The following is a 27,272-nucleotide window of genomic DNA, read 5'->3' as shown; positions in this document are numbered from 1 at the left end:
ATTAAATTGAAATGCATTGTCCTGTGGCTATTTAGATGACCCTTCTGGGAGCCACCCTAGGGCTCACGTGGGTCAAGTCACTGTTTGACCCTTCCTCCCTCTGTGTGGCTCCCCATAGCTGCTAACTCAAAGAGAACAAGCTTCCCAGACAGTAAACACAGTGACTATACCCCCCAATAGAGAACTAGTATGTTCTCAAAATCTTCAGGTTAGATTGGACAGTCACCCTATATAGTTCTAATCATTTAACCTGAATTCACTTTATCTCCACATTGAGCATGTGAGCTTTTAAGGGGACACATCGCATCTAAAAACTCCATGAGATTAGGCAACTCAGCATGCACTGAATAGTTACCTATCAGTAACTATAACAACAGTAACTATAACAAACAGAAGAGACCTACAAAGAACAATGATCCAAGCTCTCTAGCCCTTAAGGACAACTCTAGACAACCTTGGGGGAATCATGCTATTCTGAGCACTCCCCACCTCCACTTAGCTGAATGGCAATCTATGGTCATGTCTATATGGGTCATTGAAAGACCATGAAGACCACTTGAATAAGAGGTGCATCCCTAGAGGGACCCATTATACACGGCAACCAGAAAGACCACTGTAACCCTGCGCTGGCATCCTCCAAGACTTAGGGTATCCCAGACCTGACTTCTACTCACCAGCTAAAATGGAAGAGGGGGAAAGAAATCCCTTCAACTATATGGTTAAATTTATCCCTGCAGTCATTCTTCCATGGCTTCATGTCATGGTCTGGAACAAATGCAGTACTCCCCAGAGTCAGAGCACTTGACAAAATGACCTTCGGGAGTCATTGTCAGGCTCCATTTCTCGTACCACAGGTCAGGCTGTTTTCTTACCAGAGCCCAGCCTCCAAGACCAGAATTCAAGATACTGGTTTGTTCTATCTAATTAGAACTGGAAGGATAATTAACTTTCTGTGATGTTAGTCTGGCTCAGGCATCTGGGAAGAATTCACAAGAGCCAACCAAGGCGGCCCCACAATTCAACTGTCAGCACAGATGAAGACATCCTACCCTCTTAGGTTCATCCTCAGGGTCCTAGTCTCTCACTGTTCTGAGGAGGTGTAAACCCTGAGGAATCAGGCTAACACACTGATACACTCAGGGGGACGGGGAATACACCCTGAAAAATGAGTCCCTGAGATGAACACCCCACCAGGCAATTCCAATACCCCCCTCCAAGACTGACATGCAAGTGAATGAATGCCCACTCAACAGACAGCACAAGCTCTTAACACTCCATCCCCTCTTGCTCCCTGTTCTACCAAGCCCACAGTGCATTTCATAGGTTCAATCAACAGAGCTGCTGCCAAATTTAAGAAAAATCACTAGAATTTCTAAGAAATAAAGCACTTCAACACGTACCTATTGAAACATCTAAACAGGTGTAGGCCTCAGTGAAACAGGGAAGAGTCTTGGGGAAATGGTGCCTTTGCCAACAGCATTTTGTTTACAAAGAACACCCCTAAATTATCCCACGTCCTGTTAGTTCTTTAGCAGTATGGAAACAAAATAAAACTAGCCCTGATTAGAGCAACTTTAATTTTACAATATTAAAAATGAAAAGAGGCTTCCTTTGCCATCATCCTAGTTCTTCCGCACTCACATCTGCTCCACATCTGAGCGCCATTGAGAAGAATAAACAGCATAAAAACCAGCAGCTGAGTGGAGTCTACAGTGACGAAACTACTACAGATGTCACCTTCTGGCTGGCAGTGGTCAACAGCAGAAGTGCTTTTCTTCACACGTTGTCTCGCCCTGGCTGCCTCCCGGGGAGCTCACAGCAGACTGCCCTCACTGAAGGTATACAACACAGAGAATGCATCTTTTCTTTGGTAAACAAATCTATACCTATGAATCCTCCAATTGTTCTCTGACCCAGATCAAACTCAGGCTAGAGTTCCAGATCTCACCTTCCCTCCCCCCAATGATGAAAGTCTCTTCTCCTCAGATCCATACATTTTCACGACAATAATTTGAGACTTCACCAGAAAGGCCATTATGCCTGCAAACTTTAAATAATTTAAGTGATTCCTTGTATATAAATATTTCATATCAGAAATTGATTTCCAAATGAAGTACACATGAAGAATGACCACATGAAGCCGTGTCCAAGTGCATCCTGTTGTTCCAAAATATGGACAGCGTTTTCAGGCCTTGGAAAAACTGAATTCCACATGAGGTCCTGCAGGGTTCTCTGCACCACCCATGTAGAGGTAAAACTGCCGCCCCTAACTCCCTTCACATCACACTAAAAACAGAGCCAGTGGAGTTTTCATGAGGAAGAGCTGAATAAGAGTTTGAATTTTTTGTTCACTCAACTGCTTCATCTTCAGAATAACCTGGGAGGATTGAAAAGTTTGAGAAATGATGCCAGATACTTGAACTGCCATGTCCTGAAAGCACTGACTTTTAAACATCAGGTAGTAACCAGAGTGAGATTTTAAGCACTCCAACCCTAAAAAAGTTCAGGTCACTTGGCCCCTCCTGTGACAAGAGGCAAAGGAAAAAAAAAAAAAAAGTCTCATTTCTGAAAGTTGTGAGAAAAAACAGACTGTGCTACAACCACAAGCCGCCAAACATGCACATGCTCTCCCTGAGTGAACAGCAGTCATATTGAAAGAGGTGAACAAAGAAGAGCGAAGCACCATTAACACCATTAACCAGGGCTCCAGGCCGCACAGAATAAACCAACTCAAAGCAAATGGGCACCGAGGCCCCAACAACAACTTTCCAGGCAGCCGCCGGAGTGGGATAACCTAGGACCCTAGAGAATGCTGGTGGGGTGGCTAAGAAAGAAAAGTGAGCAAGGGGGGGGGGGTCCTCACTGGAGCCCCTCCCCTGCCCTCTCCAACACGGTCTACTCCTTCCCATCTTTTCCATCCACACCAAGGGGAGGAGGTGTAACAAGACCAAGTGAGGGCTGAAACAAGTAAAATAGCCCAATTCTTGTGCCAAGCCAGCAGCACAAAATTGAGCAAATTAACATGCATATATAACCCCCCAATGTACTATTCAGCGAAGCACCACCTCATTGATGGAGACTCAGAACACACACACAATGAAACTTTCATTTACCAGAGCAATGGCTGGGTAGAAAAAAAATTCTAACTCCTCAAGCCTTAGTGAAAGCGAAATCCTGTCTCCCTTTAGCTGCTGCATTTGGTTTGATGTAGCTAAATTAACAAAAATGTTCCCTTGGCATTTAAGTTCTCTTTTTCTTTCCTTTTTCCTCCTTGTAAGCAGAGTGGGGGGTGACGCATAACAAGTCAAAAGACAAAGCAACTTCAAAACAAAATCAGTTACTTGTAAACAATCCTTGTGGGGACTTTTTCCCCTGCTCCCCCCCCTACACACACACACACCCCAAGAAAAAGAGCCCTGCCAGTTGTAATAGAAAGCCAAGTAAAGATAAATCAATTAGCTTGCTAATTTCTCCCCTCTCATTTATTTAGCTCTGCACTGTATTTGTCGTAATTGACTACAATTATGTTAATTACTAACTCCAGTATAATTACTATATTTATTGTCATTGAGCATGCGATGTACCCACAGCAAAGCTGGCATTTGTCGGGCATCAAGAAAGCAAACTGTCGAGAGGTGATTCTCTGCAAACCGGCGGATGTGGCTTCAGCAAATCAAAGGGCAAAAGAGATTTCATGCAATGTTAGTTTGAAAGCACCGGTTCATTAAGGATATTAATTTTCTGATAACTACACATTTAAGCATGACACACTAGAGCAGTATCTACAGGATTTCGCAATTATTAATGCGTGACAGTTTCAAATGCTAAGTGAATCAATTAAACAGCAGCATTCACAATTTGAGAAGAGATAACTGCTTCATAACTACCTAAGACTACAATTTTCACATGACAAAAAAGAGCCATTGAGGCGCCTTCAAAACCTGACAGGTCAAGAAAGAAGTTTGAAACAAAAGCACCTTACAACCATCATCTCTCCTCTTTACTTGTCAGATCAACTTTGCTAGTGTCTCCCCAGAAACGGCATCACATGCCAGCTGCCACAAGGTGATTTTTCATGTCTTGTCAAAGAAATCTTTTATTCTATTTGCTCTGCATTAACATGTTACATTTATTGATCAAGGGCCTGTTCGGCAGCCACAGCAGGGCACTGAGCTCTCCATGCCTACGGGGCTTTGATGTCCTGGTGACATTCGAGCCCGAATAATGCACATACTAAATGGATTTAATGCAGAAATGTGTTTGGGCCTGACAGTTACATTAATAACAGCCCCTCACACTGATAAATATGCAATTGCTACTATTAAGAGTTACCCAATTATGGGGAAAATATTTCTCTACCTTATAAATAAATCCATCAAGGAAAAAAAAAAAGTTTCAACAATGGTGCATTTTCTTAAAACACGTCTCCAGCTGCAGAAAACGGGGCATGTGGGGGGTTAACACCCCCTCTCTGGCTTTCCCCTCCAATTGTTTTTAATAAGTCTTGCTTTATCTCAAGAATGGTTTGGGTTTTAAAAAAAAAAAAAAAAAAAAAAACTCTTTTGTTGGTCTTCCCTGCTCTACCCGTCTCTTATTTCTTCAGAACCAGAGAAAAAACAGACACCCAGGAGACTGAAAATCGAGTTCTGTATAAACTCAGAGAGGAGCTGAGGGGAGGTGGTGCAAAGGTGGGGGGGGCCACATAGCTGATCTCTGTAATGATGGGTCTGGAGGAGGAGGGGTCTTTATATAGACAGAGGGATATATAGCTATAGAGAGAGACTCTAGAAACCTGAACATATGGGTCTCTCTCCCTCATTTAAAACCCTAAGTGACCTTGTGCTGTGGCAGTGATGGGGGTGGGGGGTGAAGGGAAAAAGGAAAGCAGCTGGGAGAGAAGAGACCTTTTATTAGAAAAGTCTTGGCCGGGGAGAATTTGTAGTTATTATATCCCTGCAATTAAACACAGACACCCAGCAAAAAGCATAATCGTTTCCCTTTCATCATAAAGGAGTAGGGAACAGATGAAATCACCAACACTGCAGTCCCTGAGGAGACAAGAGGAAAGAGGTTTCTCAGATGGTGGGTGTGTGCATGCAAGTGAATACATGTGCAAGTATAGACAAACACACACACATACACATCCCTCTTCTTTTCTCTCTAGACTCAAAACTCATCCATGCAGTAATGGGTCTCGAGGTCCCCAACCCAAGGCTGGGACAGAGAACAGTCTGAGCCACAGCAATTGCTAAGCCTCTTCTTCCCATGACAGTGGCCTTCATCTGAGCCATACCTCACAGCCCAGGAGGCAATAAAAGAAGAGAGTGAGTTCCCTGGGAACAGCCCACCTCCAACCCCCAGACCGTGGTCTCAGTAGAAGTCCTATGAACCCAAAGTTTCTCAATCAGGGTTTTGGAGAAACAGAAGAGAAAATGCAACAGATAGACCTCTGAAGCCAACAGGGTCTCTAACTTGAAGCTGCAGAATCCACTGTGACCCCACAACGGTGGCTTCCACAGGCTGCTCAGAATTTAAAAACAAAGCAAAAACACCTTTTCCCTGCACAAGGAAATACAAGCTTGGAAATGGCTACCCATCCTCTCACACACCAAAAAGCAACAAGTTATATCTTAAGAAGTAGGCTGGAGTCAAACCCTCAGGGGTCATTTAATCCCCGCTCTCCCATTTAACTACTGGGGTAGTCTGGGGCAGACTCCTTCCCCCATCGGGGTCTCAGTTGCTTCCTCTATAAAATGTGGATAATTAATAATCACACTGTAAAATGCTATTGGGAAGACTGAATAGCACTTGAAGTGTTCTGCTCAACTCTGGCACGCAAAAGAGCTCCAGAACATTGGTTATTAGGACCATAAACATGGCTGGTGTCACTTGTTTGATACCTTGTCCCTAGACTCCGTTGGAGAGTGAAGCCAGTCACCTTTCAGTGCTTATTCACGAGGCTGCTTTATTGTGAAGCTCAAGAGAGCCATTCTGCAATCTATCTGGGACGGGATTCAGAGGTCTTCCTCAACAAAGCACAGTTCACGTGAGGAAGATTTCTTTTTGTCCATAGCTGTCCCATGCCCTGCAAAGCATCTCTGGCCTCACCTGCCAAATGCTAGTAGAAGCCCACCTGCATCATTGTGACAGAACTTTGTGGATGAGAACTTCAAGGGCCAGTGAGTACAGAGTCTGAAAGGGTTACTCTTGCCAAATCTCTACCCCCTTGTCCCCAAATCACCACTGTTTCCGACTACTGACAACATGGAGACCAGCTTCGTCCACCTGCTCAGTGAGGTCCTCAGGACAGAGAGCAGGACAGAGGGAGAAGACAGAGCAGTGAAGCCCAAGTTCAAAAAACTCAGAGATAAACTTTATAAAGAAAGGGAAATTAAACCCAAGATTATGAGTAAAATGGATGAGAAGGGAAATAAGAGGCATTACTAGAAAGTCTAGGAATTACTTACCCTAGAGACAAGCATGGTAGGAAATCTGGAGATTTCTAAATGACAGAATTTCCTAAATCACACTGCAGGTTACAGCGCTCATCATGGTCAATGAGAAAGCTGAACTTCATTATGGCCCCTTGGACAACTCTCTCCAGTCTCCCACCACTTCCCCAGCCCCAGTCTTACCCCTAGTGTCTCAATACCCACTTCCCCTTGCCAGAGGGTTAAAAATCCAGGAAGTCAGGACACTTGGAGGAGGAAGAGGGTGGTGCCATTGGAACCTCACGCACAATGGCCTGATAACCTGCTCCCTCAATGATCTTCCCTCCATCCCTGCTGTTCCTGTTCAAGCGGTGTTTGGTGGTGCTACAGTCACGGAGGTTACCTGAGAAAGTGTAAGTATGGGAAATCACAGCCTTGCTACGGAGACATTAGATATTATCTGCTAAGTCGTTTTCCACTTAACCTTTCAGTGGTAAGTTCTGTTGGTAGCTGGAGACATGGCCAGTGATATTCTTGGTACAAAAAAAAGGTTGCTTTTCACAACATTGCCCAGCTTCCAGAGAACATTCGTTCCAACACACGAAGAACCTTGCCTCCTTCAAATTTATCAGTGTCCTAAAACTATTTTTGCAAATTCACTAACAGTTTATCTTTCTAAAGTCTGTCTTTCCTACCATCACCTCTTCCCCAACTCCACTCTCAACATGGCCTCCAAGCAAGACAACTACATTTATTTGGGTTTTTCGAAACGAGTATGAACAAGGCCCCTGACTGCAAAGAAATGGTGTTTGATGAAGATCCATGTCTTCAGAACAGAACATGCCCTTTGAGCTGTTCTCCTGCAAGTCTGGGTGGGAATTCTCTCTCACCCATTCCCACTGTACTATGAACGAAAGTACACTCCTAACTGACAAAGATGAAAAATATGCAGGAGATGACTGGGTTGAGCCTATGGAACGTCAAAGACAGTTGGAGAACTGAAGTATACTGGTGAGCATAGGGTAGGTTATGCTGCATTAACAGATACCCTAAACTCTCGCGGATTTAATTCTCATTTAAAATTCATGCCCAACCTGGATCAGCAAAGGGTTTTGCTTATTTACAGTCAGAACCCCAGACTGCCAATTACTCCTCTACCTGCTATAATCAAACTGTGCACTGGCCTTTCAAGTTTCTGCAGAGTGGTTTCACCCAAGGAAAGAGATGTGCAAATATACCACGTGCTGAAGGAGAAGAAATCCTCAATGTCCATAAGGAACCCCAATAATTATAAAATGGCCACTGTGGAGGGTTAAGTCTGAGCTTTCAGCCTCCCCCACAACATGTTCTAGCTCTAACTAGAGCTATGCTCATTGAAAGCCTATTACATGCCAGATAATTTGTTAGGCACTTGACATAGTCACACGCTCAGAATTTCTGCAATAGCCTAAGGCCAGTTAAACAACTGGTGAGTGACAGAAGGATTTCATGCCAGGGTGGTCTAACCACAAAGCCTTGGTTCCTTTTAATTCCACTGCCCATTTTCCCAATTTAGAAGCAAGTTACCAGGCCCAATTCCATATAGCAGCTCATAACAGACCAAGTATGGTGGTGTGCCCGTCCTCAAAGCCCTTACCATGCACCATCAAGTGTCCACCTCCTTGCCTTCATGGGGGTGGTAGGCACAGAGCCACCATTTATTTCTTTGCTGGAGCTTCCGAGCCTCTCCAGTCTTTCACTTTCATCCTGGCCAAAGCCAAGGAAGCAACAAGCAAGTTCCCATCTAAGAAATTTTCTCCTAGGCAATTCCCCCATCGAGTGCATTTATCAGAGTGATGCTAAATAAGATGCGAGTGCAAATAATTTAATTTTTAAAACATAAGCTTCCTGTTGCCATAGATCAATTAAACCCTCTCGGTGTTAGTGCCAGATTGACACAGGCATATTTATCACTGTTTGCCATGGGAGCCCTGCTCTGCCTGCTGTGCTCAACAAGCTCAGCAAGCAACCCACTCAAACCACTCAGGACTAAGGGCCCTCGGGGGCATGGGATGGGCACCACAGAGAACGCTCTCCTTTCCCAATCAGGGAAAAAGGAAAACTGAAGCTGGGGTAGCTCATTAACAAGCTCTCTTAGCCTTGAGCAGATTAAGGAACGAGCACTGGCTAAAGAATTGGATCTTTTTATTGATCAAAGTAAAAATAAAATATGAAAACCTCAAAAACAAGTTCAAGGAAGAGTTTGGGATGACGGGTATTCAAATATTCTTAGTAGCAGAGATCGGTATAATTTCTCTTGAGGGCAAGCTGACATCTTTATCAGAGCCCTCTGACAATTCTGTCTCTGGGAATTTGTCCCAGGAAACTAATCAGAGACCTATTTGTGAGTATTACAAGAATATTTATAATAGAAATATTTTTAACAGTAAAAATCTGGAAACAAACTAAATGTCCAACACTAAGAAATAAGAAACCATTAAACACTGTAATGCAGTATTTATTGATAAGAAAACGCTTCCAACACAATGTGAGCAACAGCATCATTTTTAAATATTTGGCATTATAAAATATTGGAAGACAATAAAATGTCAGCAGTGGTGATTTCCGGTGGTAAGATTATCAGTGATTTGAAAGAAAGAGGGTTTCCTTATACCTTTGAGTTTAACATTTCTATATTGATCATGTTTTCATTTTTTAAAAAACTGTCTTCAAAAAATAAGACCTAAAGTATGATTTTATGCAGATGCACCCATTGGACTCATGATCATTAATACATTCAAATTCAAGGAACAACACTCCTCCCCTCAGGCATTCCTGGATAAGCTCCCTAAACCTCTACCCCCATTCCAGGGTGGATGACAAGATCCTGTCCCTGGGAATCATGTCCAGGAAGAAAGAGATCTAGGCTGAAAGGGCAGGGGAGACAATGTTTGAGCCTTTTAAAGCAGCCAGAAATTTCATTTGGACCTTTTGTAGTGTTTTGCTTCCCAACTTCCAACCTGACAGGGCACACACTAACTCCAGCAACTTTCATTCCCCCAGGACAGAGTCATAGATACAGTACAGCCTGAATTTCCACAACCTTCTGCATGGACAGGTAACTAGTTTACTATTCGAAGATACAAAAGCAGCAGAGGATTCACAATAATCAATGCAAGAGAGAAGAAAGAAGTGTAATAGGATAAAAGTTCATACATATAGTCAATATATATTGTGACTTAAAAAAAAGGTTCTGAACTTCTAAATCCATAACTATCCTTCCCTCTAGAATGAATAAGAAGAGGCCATAGGAAGAATCAGCAGAACTATCACTTCTATGAATGAGATTAACAAAATTGATGGTGTACGGTTATGAATTAGCGGTAAGACAATAGAAAAGGATGTTCTTAATGTGAGTGGTTAACTGAAGCCTGGTGCCTCCCTTTTAACTAACATCTTGGCAAGAAGAAATACAATATGGCCAAAAAGAAATTCACAGTTTAGGATATGCACAAAATAGCTCTGGAGGACTACAAAAAGAGGAGTAACAGCAGGGCAGAGGAGAACTGGGAGGCTAAGGGATCTACATGAGAAGAATTTTTCTCCTACTTTTTGCATGTTTGTTCCTCCTAAAACCTATGCCCGATGCATGTATTAACTATTCAAAAAAATGAATAGAACTCCTTGCCTAAAAACAAACTGTAGCCTAAAATACAAATGGACTTCAGCTGATATTGTGACCTAGGGGTGTAGCAAAATTTGTATTAGGGGTTATTGCTCTGTTTAAGTCAATACCCTAATAGGACTCTCTGGATAGGGGGAGTCGGGGAGGCCCACAGAGATGTTCTTTTAAAAAAACAAAAAAAAAAAGGAGGGGAATAATTTTTCTACATATGACAAAGTAAGAAGAATTGTGTGTGTGTTTTTTTTAAAGATTTTATTTATTTATTTATTTGTTTATGAGAGAAAATGAGAGAGAGGCAGAGACACAGGCAGAGGGAGAAGCAGACTTCCTGCAAGGAGCCCAATGTGGGACTCAAACCCAGATCCCAGGATCACGCCCTGAGCCAAAGGCAGAGACACTCAACTGCTGAGCCACTCAGGCGTCCTGAATTGTGTGTTTCTTTTTTTTTTTTTAATTTTAATTTTTTTAAGTTTTTTATTTATTTATGATAGGCACACAGTGAGAGAGAGAGAGAGAGAGAGAGAGAGGCAGAGACACAGGCAGAGGGAGAAGCAGGCTCCATGCACCAGGAGCCCGACGTGGGATTCGATCCCGGGTCTCCAGGATCGCGCCCTGGGCCAAGGGCAGGCGCCAAACCGCTGCGCCACCCAGGGATCCGAATTGTGTGTTTCTGAGGGCTGCCTGGGAAGAGGGCAAGTGAGATGGAAAGGTGAGAAACGGGCTGGGAGAGACAGGCGCCCCATCATATGCAGGAAGGCGAACCCTAATGAGAACCACGGCCAGGGAGAAATTCTCTATTACAAGGGAGCGCCCAAAAGATTTCCAGGAACAATGTTATTCCAACTGTCATTCCAACTGGTCTCCTACTCTGCACTACAATACTACCCACCACCCCCCAGTGTACCTCAAATTGTCAGAAGTTTTAGAGTACACAGTAATACTGTGTTGGGCTTTGGAGAAAGGAAAGGACTATGTTGACTGGGGCCAGACAGGCTGCCAAGAGGTAACACAGCAAACAGAGCAGAGAGATGTTAGAGGGAGGAACTGCAGGGACTCCAGGGGCAGGGCAAAAGGACCATGTGATATGCTCTCCCAACCCCATGGAAACAGTGAGACAGAGCCAGGGAGAAACTTTCTACAGAATGTGGGCTGGGGATTCACATAATTTCATTTATTCTCTCCTTTCAGCCACTTTTTTTTTTTTTTTTTTTTTTTTTTTTTTTTTTTTTAGAATTAGCTAAAACAGCTTGGATTTTGATCCAGCTGAAGGCAGAGATAGAGACCAGTGCCTAAATAAGCTCACATCTCCCCCTGACTCCCAAGAGAAAGCATCACCTCCCCTCATCCCCCCAGTTAGGACTATAAGACAGTCAAAAGAGGATCCAGCCCCAATACACCCACGTTAAATCAGGGCTGCTTTTCTCCATTCTGATCTGTAAGTCCCTCCAGCTTAACCAAGTCCTCATGTAAACTCTTCCTGAACCTTAGACCTCACCCCTCTAGCACCCATCCCCGCCCCAATCCAGCTATGTAACCGAGCATGGTGATCACGCACCAAAAGAGGGGATAGCATCTCAAACTCAACACTACAGAAATGCTCTCCTCTCAACAAAGGAGAATCAGATTCACAACCCCCCTTCCTCCAAATTTGTTTTACTGACCTTCCTCTCACTGGATTGCCCTGCCTCTAGAACCTGTCATTTCCTATGATAAATCCTTATAAATCCAGCCCCTCAGAGACCACAGCCCCTTCCCACCACTGCCCCCAGATCTCTCTCTCTCTCTCTCTCTCTCTCTCTCTCTCGCTCTCTCTCTCGCTCTCTCTCTCGCTCTCTCTCACACACACACACACACACACACACACACACACACGTACGTCTCCCAGGGTCCAGCCCCTTCTCTGCCAAAGGGAGGCAGGGCCTCTGAGTTTGACAAAGACAGCTCTGTTTCCTCAGACCTGACAGCTCAGTCCCATGACCTGTCCCCACTGACACACTCCCTCATGGGGCCCAGCCTCCCCCCAACCCACATCCGGGCTCCCACCAGCAAGGCAGCCACAGCCTGAGCCACAATGCCCCAAGCTTCTGGAAGCCAGTCACACAGAAAGAACTTCTTCCAATGCTCAAGCAAAGAAACCTTCCCCTGAGTCTGCACTGGGGAGCTTTCTTTAAGGGGCACACATGTCTCAGGCACCGTCCAGGTCAGGCTGTGTACTTTTGTCCTGCTCTTGGGTATCGGGACCAAAAATCATCCTTAGAGTCAGCATTTCTTTTTTTGGCATCTGCTCATCACTACTCACTATTTTGTGACTTTTCAGTTCCCGTATCTCCCCAGAAGCAGCGGGGACTCCTTTGGGAGTCAGGGAGAAAATGCCCTCAGTGTCAACTCTCTTCTACATACTCTTCTGGACAGTCCTTCCCTGAAGACCATGCATCTCAGTAAGTACCAGCCCAAAAGGCTCTCTTGGCTTAAAGTTACTCCCTCTGCCTGCTGGTGCCTTAATACCCTGAGTTTTGTCCATCTTCTCTCAAATGCTTAATTCCCAAGTGTCCTGACTCATAGGCTGGGAGAGAAAAGACTCCAAGGCGTGGAAATACGAAAGTGTGTGAGTCCTGGGGTGGCATTTGAGCTCTTCATCTCTCCTTCCATCCCAAGAGTCTGTTCCATTGGGAGGACAGCACAGCTCAAGGGAGCATTTAGGAGAAAAGCTCCACATGGAACCAGATTATTAGGAAAAGCCACCACCCTGACCCCCGCTCATTTATCCCCCAATATCGGCTTTCCAAGTACCTTCTACTTCCTCTTCCAAGCCCCCAAACCAGTCACAAATGGTAACCTCTTATGAAGAAATGATGTAACTGTCTGTAATCTCCAATGGAATAATATAGAAGATCACAGTTAACTTTTGCCAAGATTAGAACAGTTGTTAGAGTTCCCCTCCCACCTGCCCCATGCCAACAGTGTCTGAATTACTCTGAAATACCATCTGGGAGAAATCATAGCAAATATTTAAGGTTTCAACTCATTTAAAAAGGAAAAAACAAAGAATGATAATATATATATACATATACACACACACACACACACACACAAACACACACACCCTACCTGTGATTTGGCAAATCTTTGGGAGACGGGGTTATCCAGAAAAGCATTCCTAAATATCCCAAAATGCAAGACCATTTTCCAGCTTATTCCTTCCCCAAGAGTATAACTTGTCTGCATGGGTATCAGTGAGAAAGGAAAAGAACAAAGTACCGCCACAATGGTCCTCTTGTAGGACCTCAGGGGAGATGGAGGTATCCACGCTCACAGCCTTTTCAGTGGCACAGAGAGGCTAGCCGAAGACTCATCGGAAGCAAAGTCCCACTTTAGGGGTGTGATTGCACGTCTCAGACCCCACACCCCCTGCAGAACTGGATGGTGACTTTCACCTGCAGGCCGTTACCATGGGGACTGGGCCTGCCTGGCCTGGTCTGCATCTTGTGAACGGTACATACCTCAGAAGGTTAAAGCTCAGATCAAGCCTCTTTGCGAAATGTCCACAGTCCCTGCCAAGGTGCTCTGGAATTTCTCTGCAGTCCTGGCCTATGTAGGACACCTGGAAATTAAATGGAACAGAAACAATGTGGCAAACGGAAATCGCCCAGCTGCTCCCAACCCTGAGTCATTGATCCGAAGATTGCTTCCGCAACTTGCAACGCACGCTCCCCACCCCCCCCCCACCCCACCCCACACACACACAGAAAGGCCACAATTGTGACTGTTTTCCTGATCAAATCAGCTTTGGGGGCTTCAAGGACTCTGCCAACAGTTCCCCTTTCCCGGTACATTTAGCATGATGGAGACTAATCCTAGCACAATGGAAATTGGACTAAAATTGGCCAGATTCAGGTGTCCAAAAAAGCCCCCATGTCAGAGCACACTGATATAATCACAGCAATCAGCCTCTCGCTCAGGGGCCTTTCCAACAGCTGCCCCTCTGGCTCTCCTCCTCCCTCTCCTCCTCTCTTCCCCCCTCCCCCAAATACCCTGTTATGCACATTACCTCATAAAAGATACAGCAGATGCACTTACCAGCATTCAACCTGCAGGGTGCTGGAACAAATAGGGTTGGACAAGAAAACCTTCCCAGACCGCCAATCGCATCCTATTACCACTGTGTATAAAATGTCCCCCACACTCTAGACAAAGCAGATTTGAAGGCGACGGGGAAATGAAGGGTGGCCACAGCTTCCAAGTCTCTTTTCTCCAGGGAGCCTTTTGCAACCTATCCCACTTGTGTTGCAGGTTGTTCCCTTAGGTCTTCTTTTACTTATTTTATCATCACTATTAACAACCTAGTGTGTGTCCAAATATTAAGAGCTGAACTGAAATTTGATGCAGAATTTCTGATAGTGGGAAGGTCAGAGGGCTTTCTCAAGGCTCCAACTGTTCAATCTTTGAAATACATCTTTTACAGATAGTTGCCAATTCGACCACTAACTCCAAAATCCATAAAACAAACCCATGGGTGAGAGTTGGCCAGTGGATCAAAATATATGATACTTCCCTAAATGACTCCCTAACCACCCCACCACCACCAGGTAAAAACTAAGGCCTATCATATGGCTATAGTCCTGACCCTTTCTCAGGTATGAGAATAAAAAAAGAGATTCCCCTGGGGGTTATGCTTCCTAATGGAGAACAAGAATATGGTGGCCATAGAGAACACCAGATATTAGGCTGAACATTATGACTTACTAATATTCAATCTTAGAACTACAGAAACAGCACTTTCACAGGACTCTAATTTAAAAAAAAAAAAATCACACTGTACCCTAATATGCTGTTCCCAGTCTGTTCCCAACCCTGTCCTAGCCAATGGGAACAGACTGCTGACAGTAGGTATCTTGCATTCACTCCCTCAATAACTTCACTTTTGGAGGAGAGAGAGTAGGAGTAGACGAGAAGGAACAAAACAAAACAGGCTGAGGCCAACATAATGATTTGGACTCCAGAAGACACAAGCTAAAAAATAAAGGTCTCTAACAATCTAGCAACCTCCCTTTTCTACATGGGACCTGTCTTTCCTCAGAACTCCTTGTATAATAAAGTTCTGCTTCCAAGTAGAGATGGAAATCCTACAGCAAGAAGACACTGGGGATATAAGGGACTTCAGTTTCCCTCAGGATACCCATTTGATCAGCAGCAGTTTCTGGATTATAATATCTGCAGGCCCATGGAAATCACCAGAAAACCCATCCCTTTCACCCCAGCATGCACCCCCACCTTATATGCACCATTATTCACGATCTCTAGGGTATATACAACATAGAGGCTGAGGTTTAGATGTAGAAGCTGAGCTCTGTCCTTATAGACTCACCAAAGACTAAACCTTATAGGGGGCGCCTGGGTGGCTCAGTGGTTGAGCATCTGCCTTTGGCTCAGGTTGTGATCCTGGGGTTCTGGGATCAAGTCATATCAGGCTCCCTGCAGGGAGCCTGCTTCTCCCTCTTCCTAGATCTCTGTCTCTCATAAATAAAATTTTAAAATATTATAGGGATCCAATTTCTCAAAATCCCCCCATGTTCTTACAAAGTAACTAGGACTTTGGCAGCATGCCCAGTGTAAGACAGCTTTGTCTGATAAAGCCCAAAGTCCTGCACCAGGCATAGGAACTTCCAACTTGGTCTACAAAGAGTTCTTACAAATCCACATGTGGATGTGGATTTTCTTGATCAATAAACACCAGTGATGCACCTATCATCGTGTTTTGGCCTCAAAAATGTGTCTTCCTAGTTGAATGGTCGTGAACTACCTCATGATAGGATGTTGAAAGCCCCAGAAGAACGTCAGAACCTAGGGAAAGAGAGGGATATTTGCTCCCCTTTTTCTTCTGTAGGATCCCCTTTCAGAGGCAAAAGGAGCACCAAGGACAGCTATCACCATGCAGCTGCAGCTCATTTATTTACATGCCTAACAAGACTTTCATCAGCTTGTTTTCTTGCAATAGCTTAACACAAGATCCCAGGAAAACTAAATAAAGCACTACTTGTTGCATGGTGAAGAACAAGTCTCTAAAATTTAGTATGAAAACCAACTTGATAAGCCATCTGTATGCTTGGACACCAGACCCCTGCCAGTCTTCATGGTAAACTGGGAGCATTCAGAGATAGGAGTTAAGCCAACCACATTTAAGGGTCCAAGTCAGTGTGACAAGGCTTAAGAGCAGCAAGCGGCCAGTGCCAGGTGCTGCAATCAACGCTCAAGATGAGAAGAAAGTCATGTTTAGGACGTGCTCCTGAGTGGAAGGCATTACCTCTCAGGATGTCAGGAAGCTTCTAGGAGCAGAGGATTACCTAATGTAACAAGGGCAGAAGAGCCAGGCCAAAAAGAGTTTGCTTCTTGAGCAAATAAGAGAAGGGAAATTGAAATTAATAGACCCTAAATGTAGGAACCCTGGGTGGCTCAGTGGTTGAGTGTCTGCCTTTGGCTCAGGTCGTGATCCTGGGGTCCTGGGATTGAGTGCTGCAACAGGGTCCCCACAAGGAGCCTGCTTCTTCCTCTGGCTAGGTCTTGCCTCTGTGTGTCTCTCATGAATAAGTAAATAAAATTTTTAAAAACCCTAAATGCCACAGAAGCAAGCGCACATCCAGAACAAGAATCACTGCATTTAGTCAATCACTTTTAGAATGAAAAACCCAAACTTTGACTTTTCATTTGCCTACCCTTTATCACCAGTATCCCAAGACTTCTACCCTGTGTGGAATAATAACAGAAAGGGACACCATTATCAGGGAAATGAAAACATAGGAAGATCCCTACATAGGGAAACTGGATAGTAAGTCAGGAATGTCTGTGCAAAATTGCCACATACACACATCCCCAGCCCCTCTGAGCAGAAGCCACAGGGAATTACCAAACTGAGGAAGACTACAGATTTCTCTTTACAGTTGGAACAGTCTGGCCCCCTAGGCATTTCGGAGGATGATAGGTTAGTGACTGTTTATAGAGATGACGGTTATTTTCTGAGGCCTCACCCCAGCCAGGGGTAGAAGCTCCTCGATTTTAAATCTGCAGCACTGTAAGTTCTGTCAGAGTAGAAACCATCCCTATGCTACTATTTACTAGCTGATATCCTGGCTGGGTCACAGTCTCAGAGAGTTTGTTTCCTCTTTTGTAAACTAGTCTAACACAAACTGCATCCAAAAGACGTAAAGAATAAGGGAACTAACATTTCTAAATGCCTAGCACCTGGCTGTTACCTAGTCAATCCTGGTGAAATAGCCCAGTGAGTCCTAGATCCTTAACTTACCTATAGCAAGGAGAAGAGTACACAGCACTGTCCATGGCACCTAGTGGCCACTCAGTAAACAGTTGAATGAGACTAATATCCCTAAAAAAGCGATTTGTTAGTCCCATGTCTCTTGGGCACAAAATTTCAGTGCCTGAATTCCAAGTTTGCATTTGTATCTACAATTAGATCAATGTTGCTACTTTGTCAAAAACTAGTGGAAAAAGATGACTGGGGACTTACTGGTGATATAAATGACGCCTTCAAGCCAAGAGAAGGCCAAATGAAGTCAGATTCATGTTAAATAAAAAGATTTTTACAGAGAAGAGTGGAAAGAGGGCTGATGTAGGCCCGTGAACTCCTAAAACCCAAGGCAACAGCAGTCAGCCCACCATGGTGTTGAAAGCAGTGACCTAATTTCAACAAAACATCATCCATCTCATTCAATTGTTTCAGTGGTGTCAGGGTGGGGGTTTTTTCTTCTATGCACTTAAACCATCTCTTTATTTGGGAGATAGGTCTCTCTGAACTTAGGAAAAATTCTATCTGGTTATGTGTTTGTATATATAAGCAGCATTGCAGTAAAAACAGGATCAACATTATGGGCTCATGGGAAGTTTTTTTTTTTTTTAAAGTAGGCTTCACCAAACTTAGAGAAGTACCATGTGACTCACATTCCGGGAACTACTTCTTGTTACGGCTGTCTTTAGAAACTGAAGAGGGGCAGGATGCTACAAAGGCCCTAAACTCCAGGGTTGCCACACAGAGCTCCTGGCCTAGGAGGTTTAGGACATGGGGGATGAACACCCCAGGAGTACTTTCGTAGTCTGTCCTCTCATTAGGGATTGCCTTTGAGCCATTTGGAGTGGGCTAAAAGCAAGAGGTACAGGAAAACCAAGTTAGGGACATGGGGGAAGAGAGGCGGCACAAGAAAGTTCTTAGCCCTACTGTGGAGTGCTTCATGAAGTTGGAAGAAGCTACACCCAAAGAATGCTGGGTCTGAAATGCAGAGACCTAGGGACTGGTGCGGGGAAGGGGCCATTCTTGGGCAGAGGTCCCCTCCTCCAGCTCCTCCCTCTGAAGGCAGGCAGGTTAAATCCCCAAAATCCTTTTCCCTGCCATCGAAATGAACCCATCATTTTTTTTTTAAGATTTTATTTATTTATTCGAGGGGGGGAGGCAGAGACACAGACAGAGGGAGAAGCAGGCTCCATGCAGGGAGCCTGATGTGGGACTTGATCCCAGGACCCCAGGATCATGCCCTGGGCCGAAGGCAGGCGCCAAACCCCCGAGCCACCCAGGGATCCCCTGTACCCATCATTTTTAACCTTTCCCACAGGCTGGTCTGTCCCTGGCCTGCTCACTTCTGAACTCTGAGAAGGTGGAAACATTTGCCCAAAGTAACCTCAAAAATCTAACCGTGCCTGACGCTACCTCCCTTAGGCAATCCAAGGGGAGAGCTTCAAAACCTCAGAGCTATTTCTCTAGGGCATGCAAGGAAAGGTGAGAAGAGGGTTGGCTTAATCAGAGGTTAGAAAGAGAAACCTGGCTTTTCCAGAAGGTAAAAGCCACCTGGGCCCAGCATCCCTCCAGCAATGACTAAGAACACCTGAGGCTTCACTACAGGGCTGAAAGCAAGTGAGGCTAGGTGTCTGTCACCCAGAGTTGAAACTGGAATGTTGCCATTCCTCACAGACACCTGTTCAAAAAGTCAGGTGCCGAATGAGCTCTTGCCATTTGTGACAACATGGATGGACCTAGAGGATATTATGCTAGGTGACATAAGTCACAGAAAGAAACACCATAGGATTTCACTTGCATGTGGAATCTAAAAAATGAACAAAAAACAAAAATGGACTCAAATACAAGAGAACAAATTGGTGCTTGCCAGAGGGGACGAGGAGAGGAGGATAGGCAAAATAGGTGAAGGGGGTTAAGGGGTACAAAGTGCCAGTTATAAAATAAGTCATGAGGATGAGAAAGTACAGCTTAGGGAATATAGTCAATAATATTGTAATAACGTTGTATGGTAACAGCTGGTAACTACACTTGTGGTGAGCAAAGTATAATGTACGGGATTGTCGAAGCACTGTTGTACACCTGAAACTAATAAAACATTGTCTATCAATCATATAATACACTAAAAAAAAAAAGAAATCAGGTGCTGAAATAAAACCGGAGGACTTTAGCCTTCTACCTGCCTTGAATAAGGGCCCTCTGCTTAGGATCCAGAGGCAGTCTGCAGTGTGGCCCCCAAACTTAGAGCCTCCCAGGAATGCAGTCTTTGGACCTAGGTATTTCTGCCATCCTGGACTCCTTAAAAAAATAAACCACACACAGGCCCCTAAACTTTAAATTTTTCAACTTTGGGGGATCCCTGGGTGGCTCAGCGGTTTAGTGCCTGCCTTTGGCCCAGGGCGTGATCTTGCAGTCCTGGGATCGTGTCCTGAGTCGGGCTCCCAGCATGGAGCCTGCTTCTCCCTCCTCCTGTGTCTCTGCCTCTCTCTCTCTCTCTCTCTCTCTCTCTCTCTCTCTATCATAAATAAATAAATAAATCTTTAAAAATAAATAAATGTTTCAACTTCATTCATGTAAAGGGGAATATATTAAGAGGTTTTCTTTGACCAAAGTTACTTTCTCCTATGAGGTTACACACTTTTAATGCGCCCCCAAAACTACCATTAGCTGTGGGCATGGATGACTCTACCTGAGGGAGGACTGGCCCTGCTGGCCTAAGCGTTGAGCGCTAGGGACAGAGGAGGCGTAGGGGGCCTGGTGCACCGAGGGGGCCTAGTTGGCCTAGGGGGCCTGGTCGACCTAGGGGGCCTTCCCCTCTTCCCCCACGCCCAGGGGGTGTGCCGGCCCGAAGGGGGGCTGAGGGGGCGGGCCTGGGCACCTGAAAGAGTCGCCAGCACCGGACACAGCAGCCCCCTGAGCCTGGGCGAGGAGCCCTTCCTAACCTCGGGGCGGCCCCTTGCCCCCAGCACTCCCTCTCCCCAAACCGACTGCCCCCAGCGGGGGCGGGGCTCGTCCTGGCGGACTTACTTGAGTTCCACTGACCACGAGCCCGGCCATGACGACCGGACGGACGCGCGGCGCGGAGCACCGAGTGGGGGCGCGGAGCACCGAGCGCGGAGCACCCAGCACGGAGCGCGGAGCACCGAGCGCGGAGCACCCAGCGCGGCGGCGGCGGGCGGCCCGGCGGGGCGCGCAGTTCCGCACTAAGCAGTCAGCTGACCCGGCGGAAGCCCGAGGCGCCGGCCGGGTGCTGGGACCCGGGTCTGCTGCGCGCCCTGCGCCGCGGCCCCCGCGCAGGTGAACCGAGGCTCGCCCCCAGGTGGCCCCCGGCGCCCCGCGCCCCGACGCGATCGCCCTGGACCCCCGACCGCCCCCGGGCGCCCCGGACCCCGTCGCCGCGGGCGGGGCCAGGGGAACAGGAGCACCCCTCACCCCAAGCTCCACGCGCGCAGCCCCACTCGTTAGTGGGGGCGGCCCGGGGAGGGGGCTCCGCGCCAGGGGCGCCGGGTCGAGCCGTTAGCTAGCCCGGGGCGCGGCCGCTCCTCTGTTTCGCAATCCAGGTTACATAACTGCCGCGACCGCGGGGCGGGGGCGTGGACCCAAGTCCCCTCCCGCCTTGGAGGGGCAGCGGCACACGGGGAGGTGGAAAGGACACCTGGTGGGGGGGCGGGAGGAAGGGGCGATCGGATTTCCCTACGAATAGCTAACAGCCCCCCAGCTGACAGGGATAAGCCCTCGAGAAGGGGAGTCAGTGGTGTCCCCAAAATTTCAGGTTTCTCGGATTCTCTCCCTCTTATTTGTGAAGCTCCAAGTCACCCATGCGGTCAGATTCCGCATCCACACCCCCGCCCCCACGCACACCCACTCGGCTGCAAGCGAAAGGTGGCCTTTACTGCCTCCTGCACCAGGTTGGGTGGGCAGCTCCTGTCTGTCCTCAACTGAAAGGAACCACATTTTCTCCCTGTGAATTTTTGCCTTCGTGCCTCCATCCCCAGGATGCAGGAAGCTATTACCACATACCACTTCATTGTCACATTATCACCAGAGTCGGCCTAGCCTTGACTGGCCGCTCCCCCGCTCCCTCCTTCCCTCCCACCTGTGAGTACCGGCCCCATCCAAACAGAAGGGGAAACTAAGTCCTGAGTGCCAGGCTCCAGGTCTGACGCCCTGCATTGCAGTTACCTCAATTCAGTAGACCCCACTGATGATTGTAGCTCCCACTGCTGTTGAGGAGGGTGTTCCCAGGGCTTTTGTTTTCATTGCTCCGTGTGTCTAAACAGCACTTAGAAACCCCTGTTTGTGCAGCTGATGATAATTACGATCGTGGTTAAGCATATTGTGGCTATCATCATTGTCTCTCGGGCCTGGTGCCAACACATTGTAATGTGGGCCCTTCTTGTCAGCATCCTGATGAGCGGTGTTGACCTCTGAGGGCTGACCTGCCTGCCCCTCTCTCTGCTGGGAGGAGCAGACATAGCAGAAGGGAACTCTAAGAACAGAGACTTGGCTGTGTTTACTTTGAGGGGATTCAGGAAATGCTGCAACAAAAGGTCCTACAGGCCAAAAAAGGCGGCTTGCCCTCCAGAGATAAGGGGGATCAAAGGGAATCTTCCAAGGCCTTCTGCCCCACAGACCAGCTCCTCATGCTCCTCTCTCCTCTGCTGGATGCAGCCTCTCTGGTCCATTGTCCACTTTTGTCTGCCTTTCCTGCCCAAAAGGAGGAAGTGGACCCAGGCCCTGACAGTCCTGATACACTGCCCTCTCCACCTTCCACCTTGGCCTTCCTAGAAGGAAGGGGAGAGGACTGGCAGGAGAGGGCATGTGGAAACAGGCTTAAACCTACTCACAGATGAAATGGGAACATACACACTCTCACCCCAGCAGGAGGGTGCTTGAGGTCATCTCATCCGTGCCCCCGCATCCATACACAGCTGTGTCTTCTGAGCACAGACTGTTTTGTGGACACTCTGCCAATGACGCCAAAGTAGGCAGGGATCTTTTCTACCTTTCCAGGCCTTCCTCACTATTTTTTCCTTCCTCTGCACAGTGCTGGAGTGATCATCCTAAAAGCCTGATTGGACCCACCCACCTGAAATCTTTCAATGCTCCCAATCAGCTAATAACACAGCCCAAAATTTCCAATGTCACTCAAGGTCTTTTAGAATCCTTTCATCCCCTACCCCTCCCACTTCTCCCATCCTCTGCCTGGCTTTTAGCTGTTTTGCGCCCCCACCCCTCTTGTCTCCGATAGGTGATCACACCGAGGGGGCCAGGTGACTAGGTAAGGGACAGACAATTGGGGAAATCACAAAAAAATGAGGCTAGCTCAGATTGACGTGGGCTTTGAAATGTAAGCTGGTAACATAGAACTACTGAAAGCTCTTGAGCAGAGGAGAAATTTGTTGAATTTGGCGGGGAAGGGCTCCTCTAAAACCAGACTGGATTCACCTCCCCTTACTGCCTTCAGCTTAGGAAGTTATCTTCAGAAGAGAAGAACAAGTAGGAGGGAGAAGAACAGGAAAGGAGGGAGAAGAAGAAGGATCTGTATCTCTGGGTCAAAGAAAATCGGAAGAGGCGGGTTGAGGACATCCTGCTACTTCCTCATCATTTTCTTGAGCAAAAAGGACAATTAAATAACAAAGGTAAAGTTCTTCAGGTAATATGGCCCTCCCTTTGGAAGGGGGAGAGAGCAAAGGAATGCTGAGATAAGGTTGGCCCAGGAGGTGAATAAATGATTCCTTCCCAACACAGGAAGTTTACAAAAGTGAACAGCGGAGACACATCTTGCTTGGGGCTTCATCTTGAACACATCTCTTTCCACTTTGGCCCCAGAAGCATGGAGGGGAAGAGACGGCTCAAGAGGTCATCCAGGTTCTTTTTCAGTTCCCTCCTGCCATTCCAGTGGGCAACTGAGAGTGAGCTGCAGTAGACCCCTGCCTCAACCCATTTTCTCCCACAGCTCTTCTGCCCCAGCTTCCAAAGACTGGGCACTCAGGGTGTACATAATGAAGACATACACTTCAGGAAAGATGTGTGCTCAGACATCTGCAGTACTATGTCAACAAGAAGCCCTGTAATTGTGATCCTATTTCCTGTACCCAAAATTGAGACAGGTACCCCAACGTGTATAGTATATTCATGGGGACTACAGAACAGAAAGTTCAAATCAGATCTGGGCAACTAATCCTGAGCCTATGAATTCTGGAGCTCTAACACTTGCAAATGGAGAGTGAGAAGGTTCGACACCACTAGACATTTCTTTATCACCCTTGATGAAGAGGGCAATATTTTATTCCTACTGTCATCTTTGTTATTATTATCCTTTGGCAGAAAAGGCCCTTCCCCCTAGAGTTCTTCCTCCATCGCATTCCTGCGGACAAAAAGGAAAATCCTGTTTATTTGCAATCAAGGGAGTTGATTCTGGGGTCGTCCAGAACCAGTGAAACAGGAACTGATTTCTTAAAATCTCCAACTCTGTGCATCACCAGTGGAGAGGACAGGGCCAGTTAACAAAGTTTTATTAGCATTCCTACCTATCCTTAGTCGAATTTCTATTCAGCCTGGCCTCATTTCTTTCAGGCCCAACCCCTGGGCAGGTTAAGATGATTGCTGTAATTAATCATGCCCCAGCCCCTAGTTCAGACTCACCACATTCAGATTTCAATTAAAAAAAAAAAAAAATCTGGAGGTCTGCATACAAAATGGTCTTTGTTGCTGAAGCAGCCTCCTTTCAGTCTAAAAGAGGGAGTTTAGGAAAGAGGAGAGGTTTCCAGGGCCCTTGCTGCAATATTTGCATGTTTGTGAGAGATTAAGGATGATCTAGATTCCAAAACACCTCCCTGATCTCCCAACCAGAACAAATTACATTTTAAAATATATACATTAAATGCAATCATAATGTTTGGCATGATTATTCATGGCATAAATGTTAGTTTATTATTACTGTATACTATTATAATTATCATTGCCATTAATTCTCAGTGCCTGAGTTCCCTGCTCTTTGGATCTTAAAAGATACTGTGACTATTGTTTCTATTAAAATGCAAACATTAGCAGGGAGTGGGGAAGGGAGTAGGTTTGAGAAAGGTGGGTGGGAGAGGGGTTTCTGCTTTTCACTGCATATGTTCTGTGATTTTTGCAACATGCATTACCCTGCCTTTGTAATTAAAAAATAATGGAGGAGATTGGATGGAAGGGTCAGGAAAAGAGAAGTCATAGTTGGAACTGCTACCTGGTAATCTCTTAGCATTATTTTCACAAATCCTGAAAACAGCAATTTGCCAGGAACTTGCTGGATGCTCCCAGTCCTTGGGGGGGGGGGGGGGGGAGAAGGGAGGTTATCTCTGGTTTGAGGACAGAGGCTCATAGTGGACTTTCGAGAAGGAAAAAGAACATGGACCAGAAGAACCTGTTCAACTTCATACTGTCCTGTGGGGGAGAGAGAAGCATGTCCAAGTGCCAGATTCCCAACTTGGCTTGGAGAGGTTCTATCATTTAGAGGTTGATAAGCCTCCCCACCCCCCAATTAAAATGTACAGGACTGGGGCACCTGGGTGGCTCAGCAGTTGAGCGGCTGCCTTCAGCTCAGGGCATGATCCCGGGGTCCTAGGATCAAGTCCCGCATCGGGCTTCCCGCAGGGAGCCTGCTTCTCCCTCTCTGCCTGTGTCTCTGCCTCTTTCTCTCTCTGTCTCTCATGAATAAGAAAATAAAATCTTTTTTTAAAAATTAAAAATTGAAAAAATGTGTAGGACTCAGCAGATGAGATTCTGATTCCACAGATGCAGCCCTCACATGTATATTTTCTCAAGTACCCCCAGGTAATTTGGACTGTGGCCACCAGACTCGCTGCTTTAGAAATCATTTACTGCAACTACTGATTGAGGAAACTGAGGCCAAAGGCACGGAAGGGGCTTGTCTCAGGTTGCCCAGCACAGGAGCAGCTGACCCTGGGCCAGAATTCTCATCTTCTGAAGGAAATAAAATGGGACTTCTACTACATCCCAGTAAGAAGAGGGTGAAGAGACTGGGGAAGAGCACCAGAAAGGTGCCATTTCACATCTAATCACTTCTTGTCACGTCGTAACCATCTTCCTCATACCAAGCCCCATACTGATAGATCAGAAATAACATTTTCAAAGTTATATCTTCAAGGAAATGGCTATTAATGTTCTTCTTCTCCTTTTAGAGCACTGAGGAATACATATTAATTTTCTCTCTACTTATATTGCCTATTTGCAAATTGTATTCACTACCCAGTGCTCCAATTTGTCCTACCCCTGAAGAGATTATGATGAATAAATGTGTTCCTGGAAATAAAGTAAAATACAAAATTTGTCACTGAGATTTATTTTTATAATTATTTACAGGGATTATTTTAGAATATATGGGGGGCAATAATAATAATGCACACAAGAGGGTTTTGCCATGATTTACCAATATTAATTCAGAGTCTCTTCCCACTTCTCCGAAAGGACCCCCAGCTCTCTCTCCATAGCTCTAAGCCAGGGGCAAAGCAAGTCTCAGTTGGACTTGTATCACCAGTATCGGAAAGCTGAGGGTCAGATGAAGTGCTGGGCAAGTCTTGTAGTGGCCAGTAGCCTGGCCTACAAGTCCTGGGTTTGAGACCTAGTTTTGCTATTATTAACTGGGTGCCCTTTGCTGAATCCTTCCATTTCTGAGGTCCTCAGTTTTCTTAAATGTAAACTAACTGACCTAAGGAGCAATTTGCTACTAAAATAAAAACACAAGTAAGTATGTGCATCTCCCCAAAATAAGGAGAGGGAATGTGCTCATTGATAAATATTTCTTGATACCTACTAGGTGTCAGGTACAGACAATAAGGAACAAGACAGATACAAATTTATTCCCCTAAGGCTTATATTCTGGCAGGAGGACACAGGTAACAAGTAAATAAATAATATAATTTCAAGTCTGTGAAATGCATAATTTCAGGTAGCACTGTGATATGCCATGAAGATAAAAGCAGATAATGTGAAGTAGTGATGGAGGGCAGGGGGGCTGATTTGGATACAATGTCCAAGGTCTCTGATAGCTGTTCAGAGCATTTCACCTGTGAAATCCTTGATGGGCAGACTTTACCCACATGAGCCAGATTTTACCACATGAGCCAGACTTTAGCCCCTCTCACAAAGCTTTCTGATGCACAAACTGCATAGCCTCAGATGGGTAAGGGAGTGTTCTGGGAAGGCTTCTCTAAGAGGAGCAACATTTGGGAGGAAATCTGAGTAATAACATGGAGCCAACCACAAGAAGACTCGGGAGAAAGATCCTCCAAGCAGATAGAACAGCAAATGCAAAAGTTATTAGTGTTCTCCTAGTCTCATGTTATTGTGTTGCCATTTTGCTTATGCCTGAGTAGTGAACTTGAGCTCAGGTGCTTCCCAGGGCACAGTGTCACTCCAGCCAGAAAGAGGAATATCCCAGGTGTAGCCACACCAGCCTTTGGATTGCTGCTCAGCTCCAAAGCACAGGTGGGCGGAAGCCTCAAGATGCTGCAGCTGCAAGCAGAGGCACTCATGGGGCATTCACAGAGGCTCTACAGTCCTAATAAGTATGGTTTTCTTGGAGAAGAAAACATGGAAGGATCACTGACTTTTATACATGACCTCACTGGCACAGACTCTCACAGACACACAAAAGCACATAAACCTATGAGTAAGTGGATAGGCACACAGGCCAATGTTGGATTCATGGGTTCCATCTCATCACTACAGTCTGAACTCTGAACCCCAATCTGGGACACTCTGGTCTCCCATCTACTGCAGTAGCTACCAGTGGCCAGTAGAGAATACAGAAATTTTAAATAATCAGTACTTAGATTAGAACCTGGAGTGTTTATAGCTTATGCTGAGGTACTAGAAA

The 27,272-nt window shown here is 46.0% G+C and overlaps 1 protein-coding gene and 1 long non-coding RNA gene across 8 annotated transcripts in view; one reads left to right on the top strand and one right to left on the bottom strand.

Moving 5' to 3' along the window:
* Positions 1-20,585, bottom strand: part of LRMDA (leucine rich melanocyte differentiation associated) — a 1,014,859-nt gene extending 994,274 nt beyond the window's left edge. Inside the window, exons 1-2 of one of the 2 annotated variants that reach the window (XM_038534451.1) lie at positions 20,417-20,585; positions 13,596-13,696 (exon numbers count right to left, since the gene is read on the bottom strand). In XM_038534451.1, coding sequence (XP_038390379.1) covers positions 13,596-13,696; positions 20,417-20,446 — 131 coding nt within the window. In that variant the 5' untranslated portion in view covers positions 20,447-20,585. The remainder of the gene's footprint in view (positions 1-13,595; positions 13,697-20,416) is intronic. The other variant, XM_038534450.1, reaches the window with a different exon arrangement.
* Positions 20,578-25,722, top strand: LOC102154706. 6 transcript variants are annotated; one of them, XR_005357995.1, is made up of 4 exons: positions 20,935-20,949; positions 22,641-22,670; positions 22,857-23,031; positions 25,199-25,722. It is a non-coding gene; the product is annotated as an uncharacterized LOC102154706 (long non-coding RNA). The 6 variants fall into 6 exon arrangements; XR_005357996.1 differs by lacking the exons at positions 20,935-20,949; positions 22,641-22,670 and adding an exon at positions 20,578-20,686; XR_005357991.1 differs by lacking the exon at positions 22,641-22,670 and having other exon boundaries at positions 20,828-20,949.
* Positions 25,723-27,272: the final 1,550 nt, after the last annotated feature.

Source organism: Canis lupus, chromosome 4 (assembly GCF_011100685.1).
Source record: "Canis lupus familiaris isolate Mischka breed German Shepherd chromosome 4, alternate assembly UU_Cfam_GSD_1.0, whole genome shotgun sequence".
Taxonomy (NCBI): Eukaryota; Metazoa; Chordata; class Mammalia; order Carnivora; family Canidae; genus Canis; species Canis lupus.
Note: the sequence above shows the minus strand (reverse complement) of the source record. Positions and strands in the feature narration are given on the sequence as shown.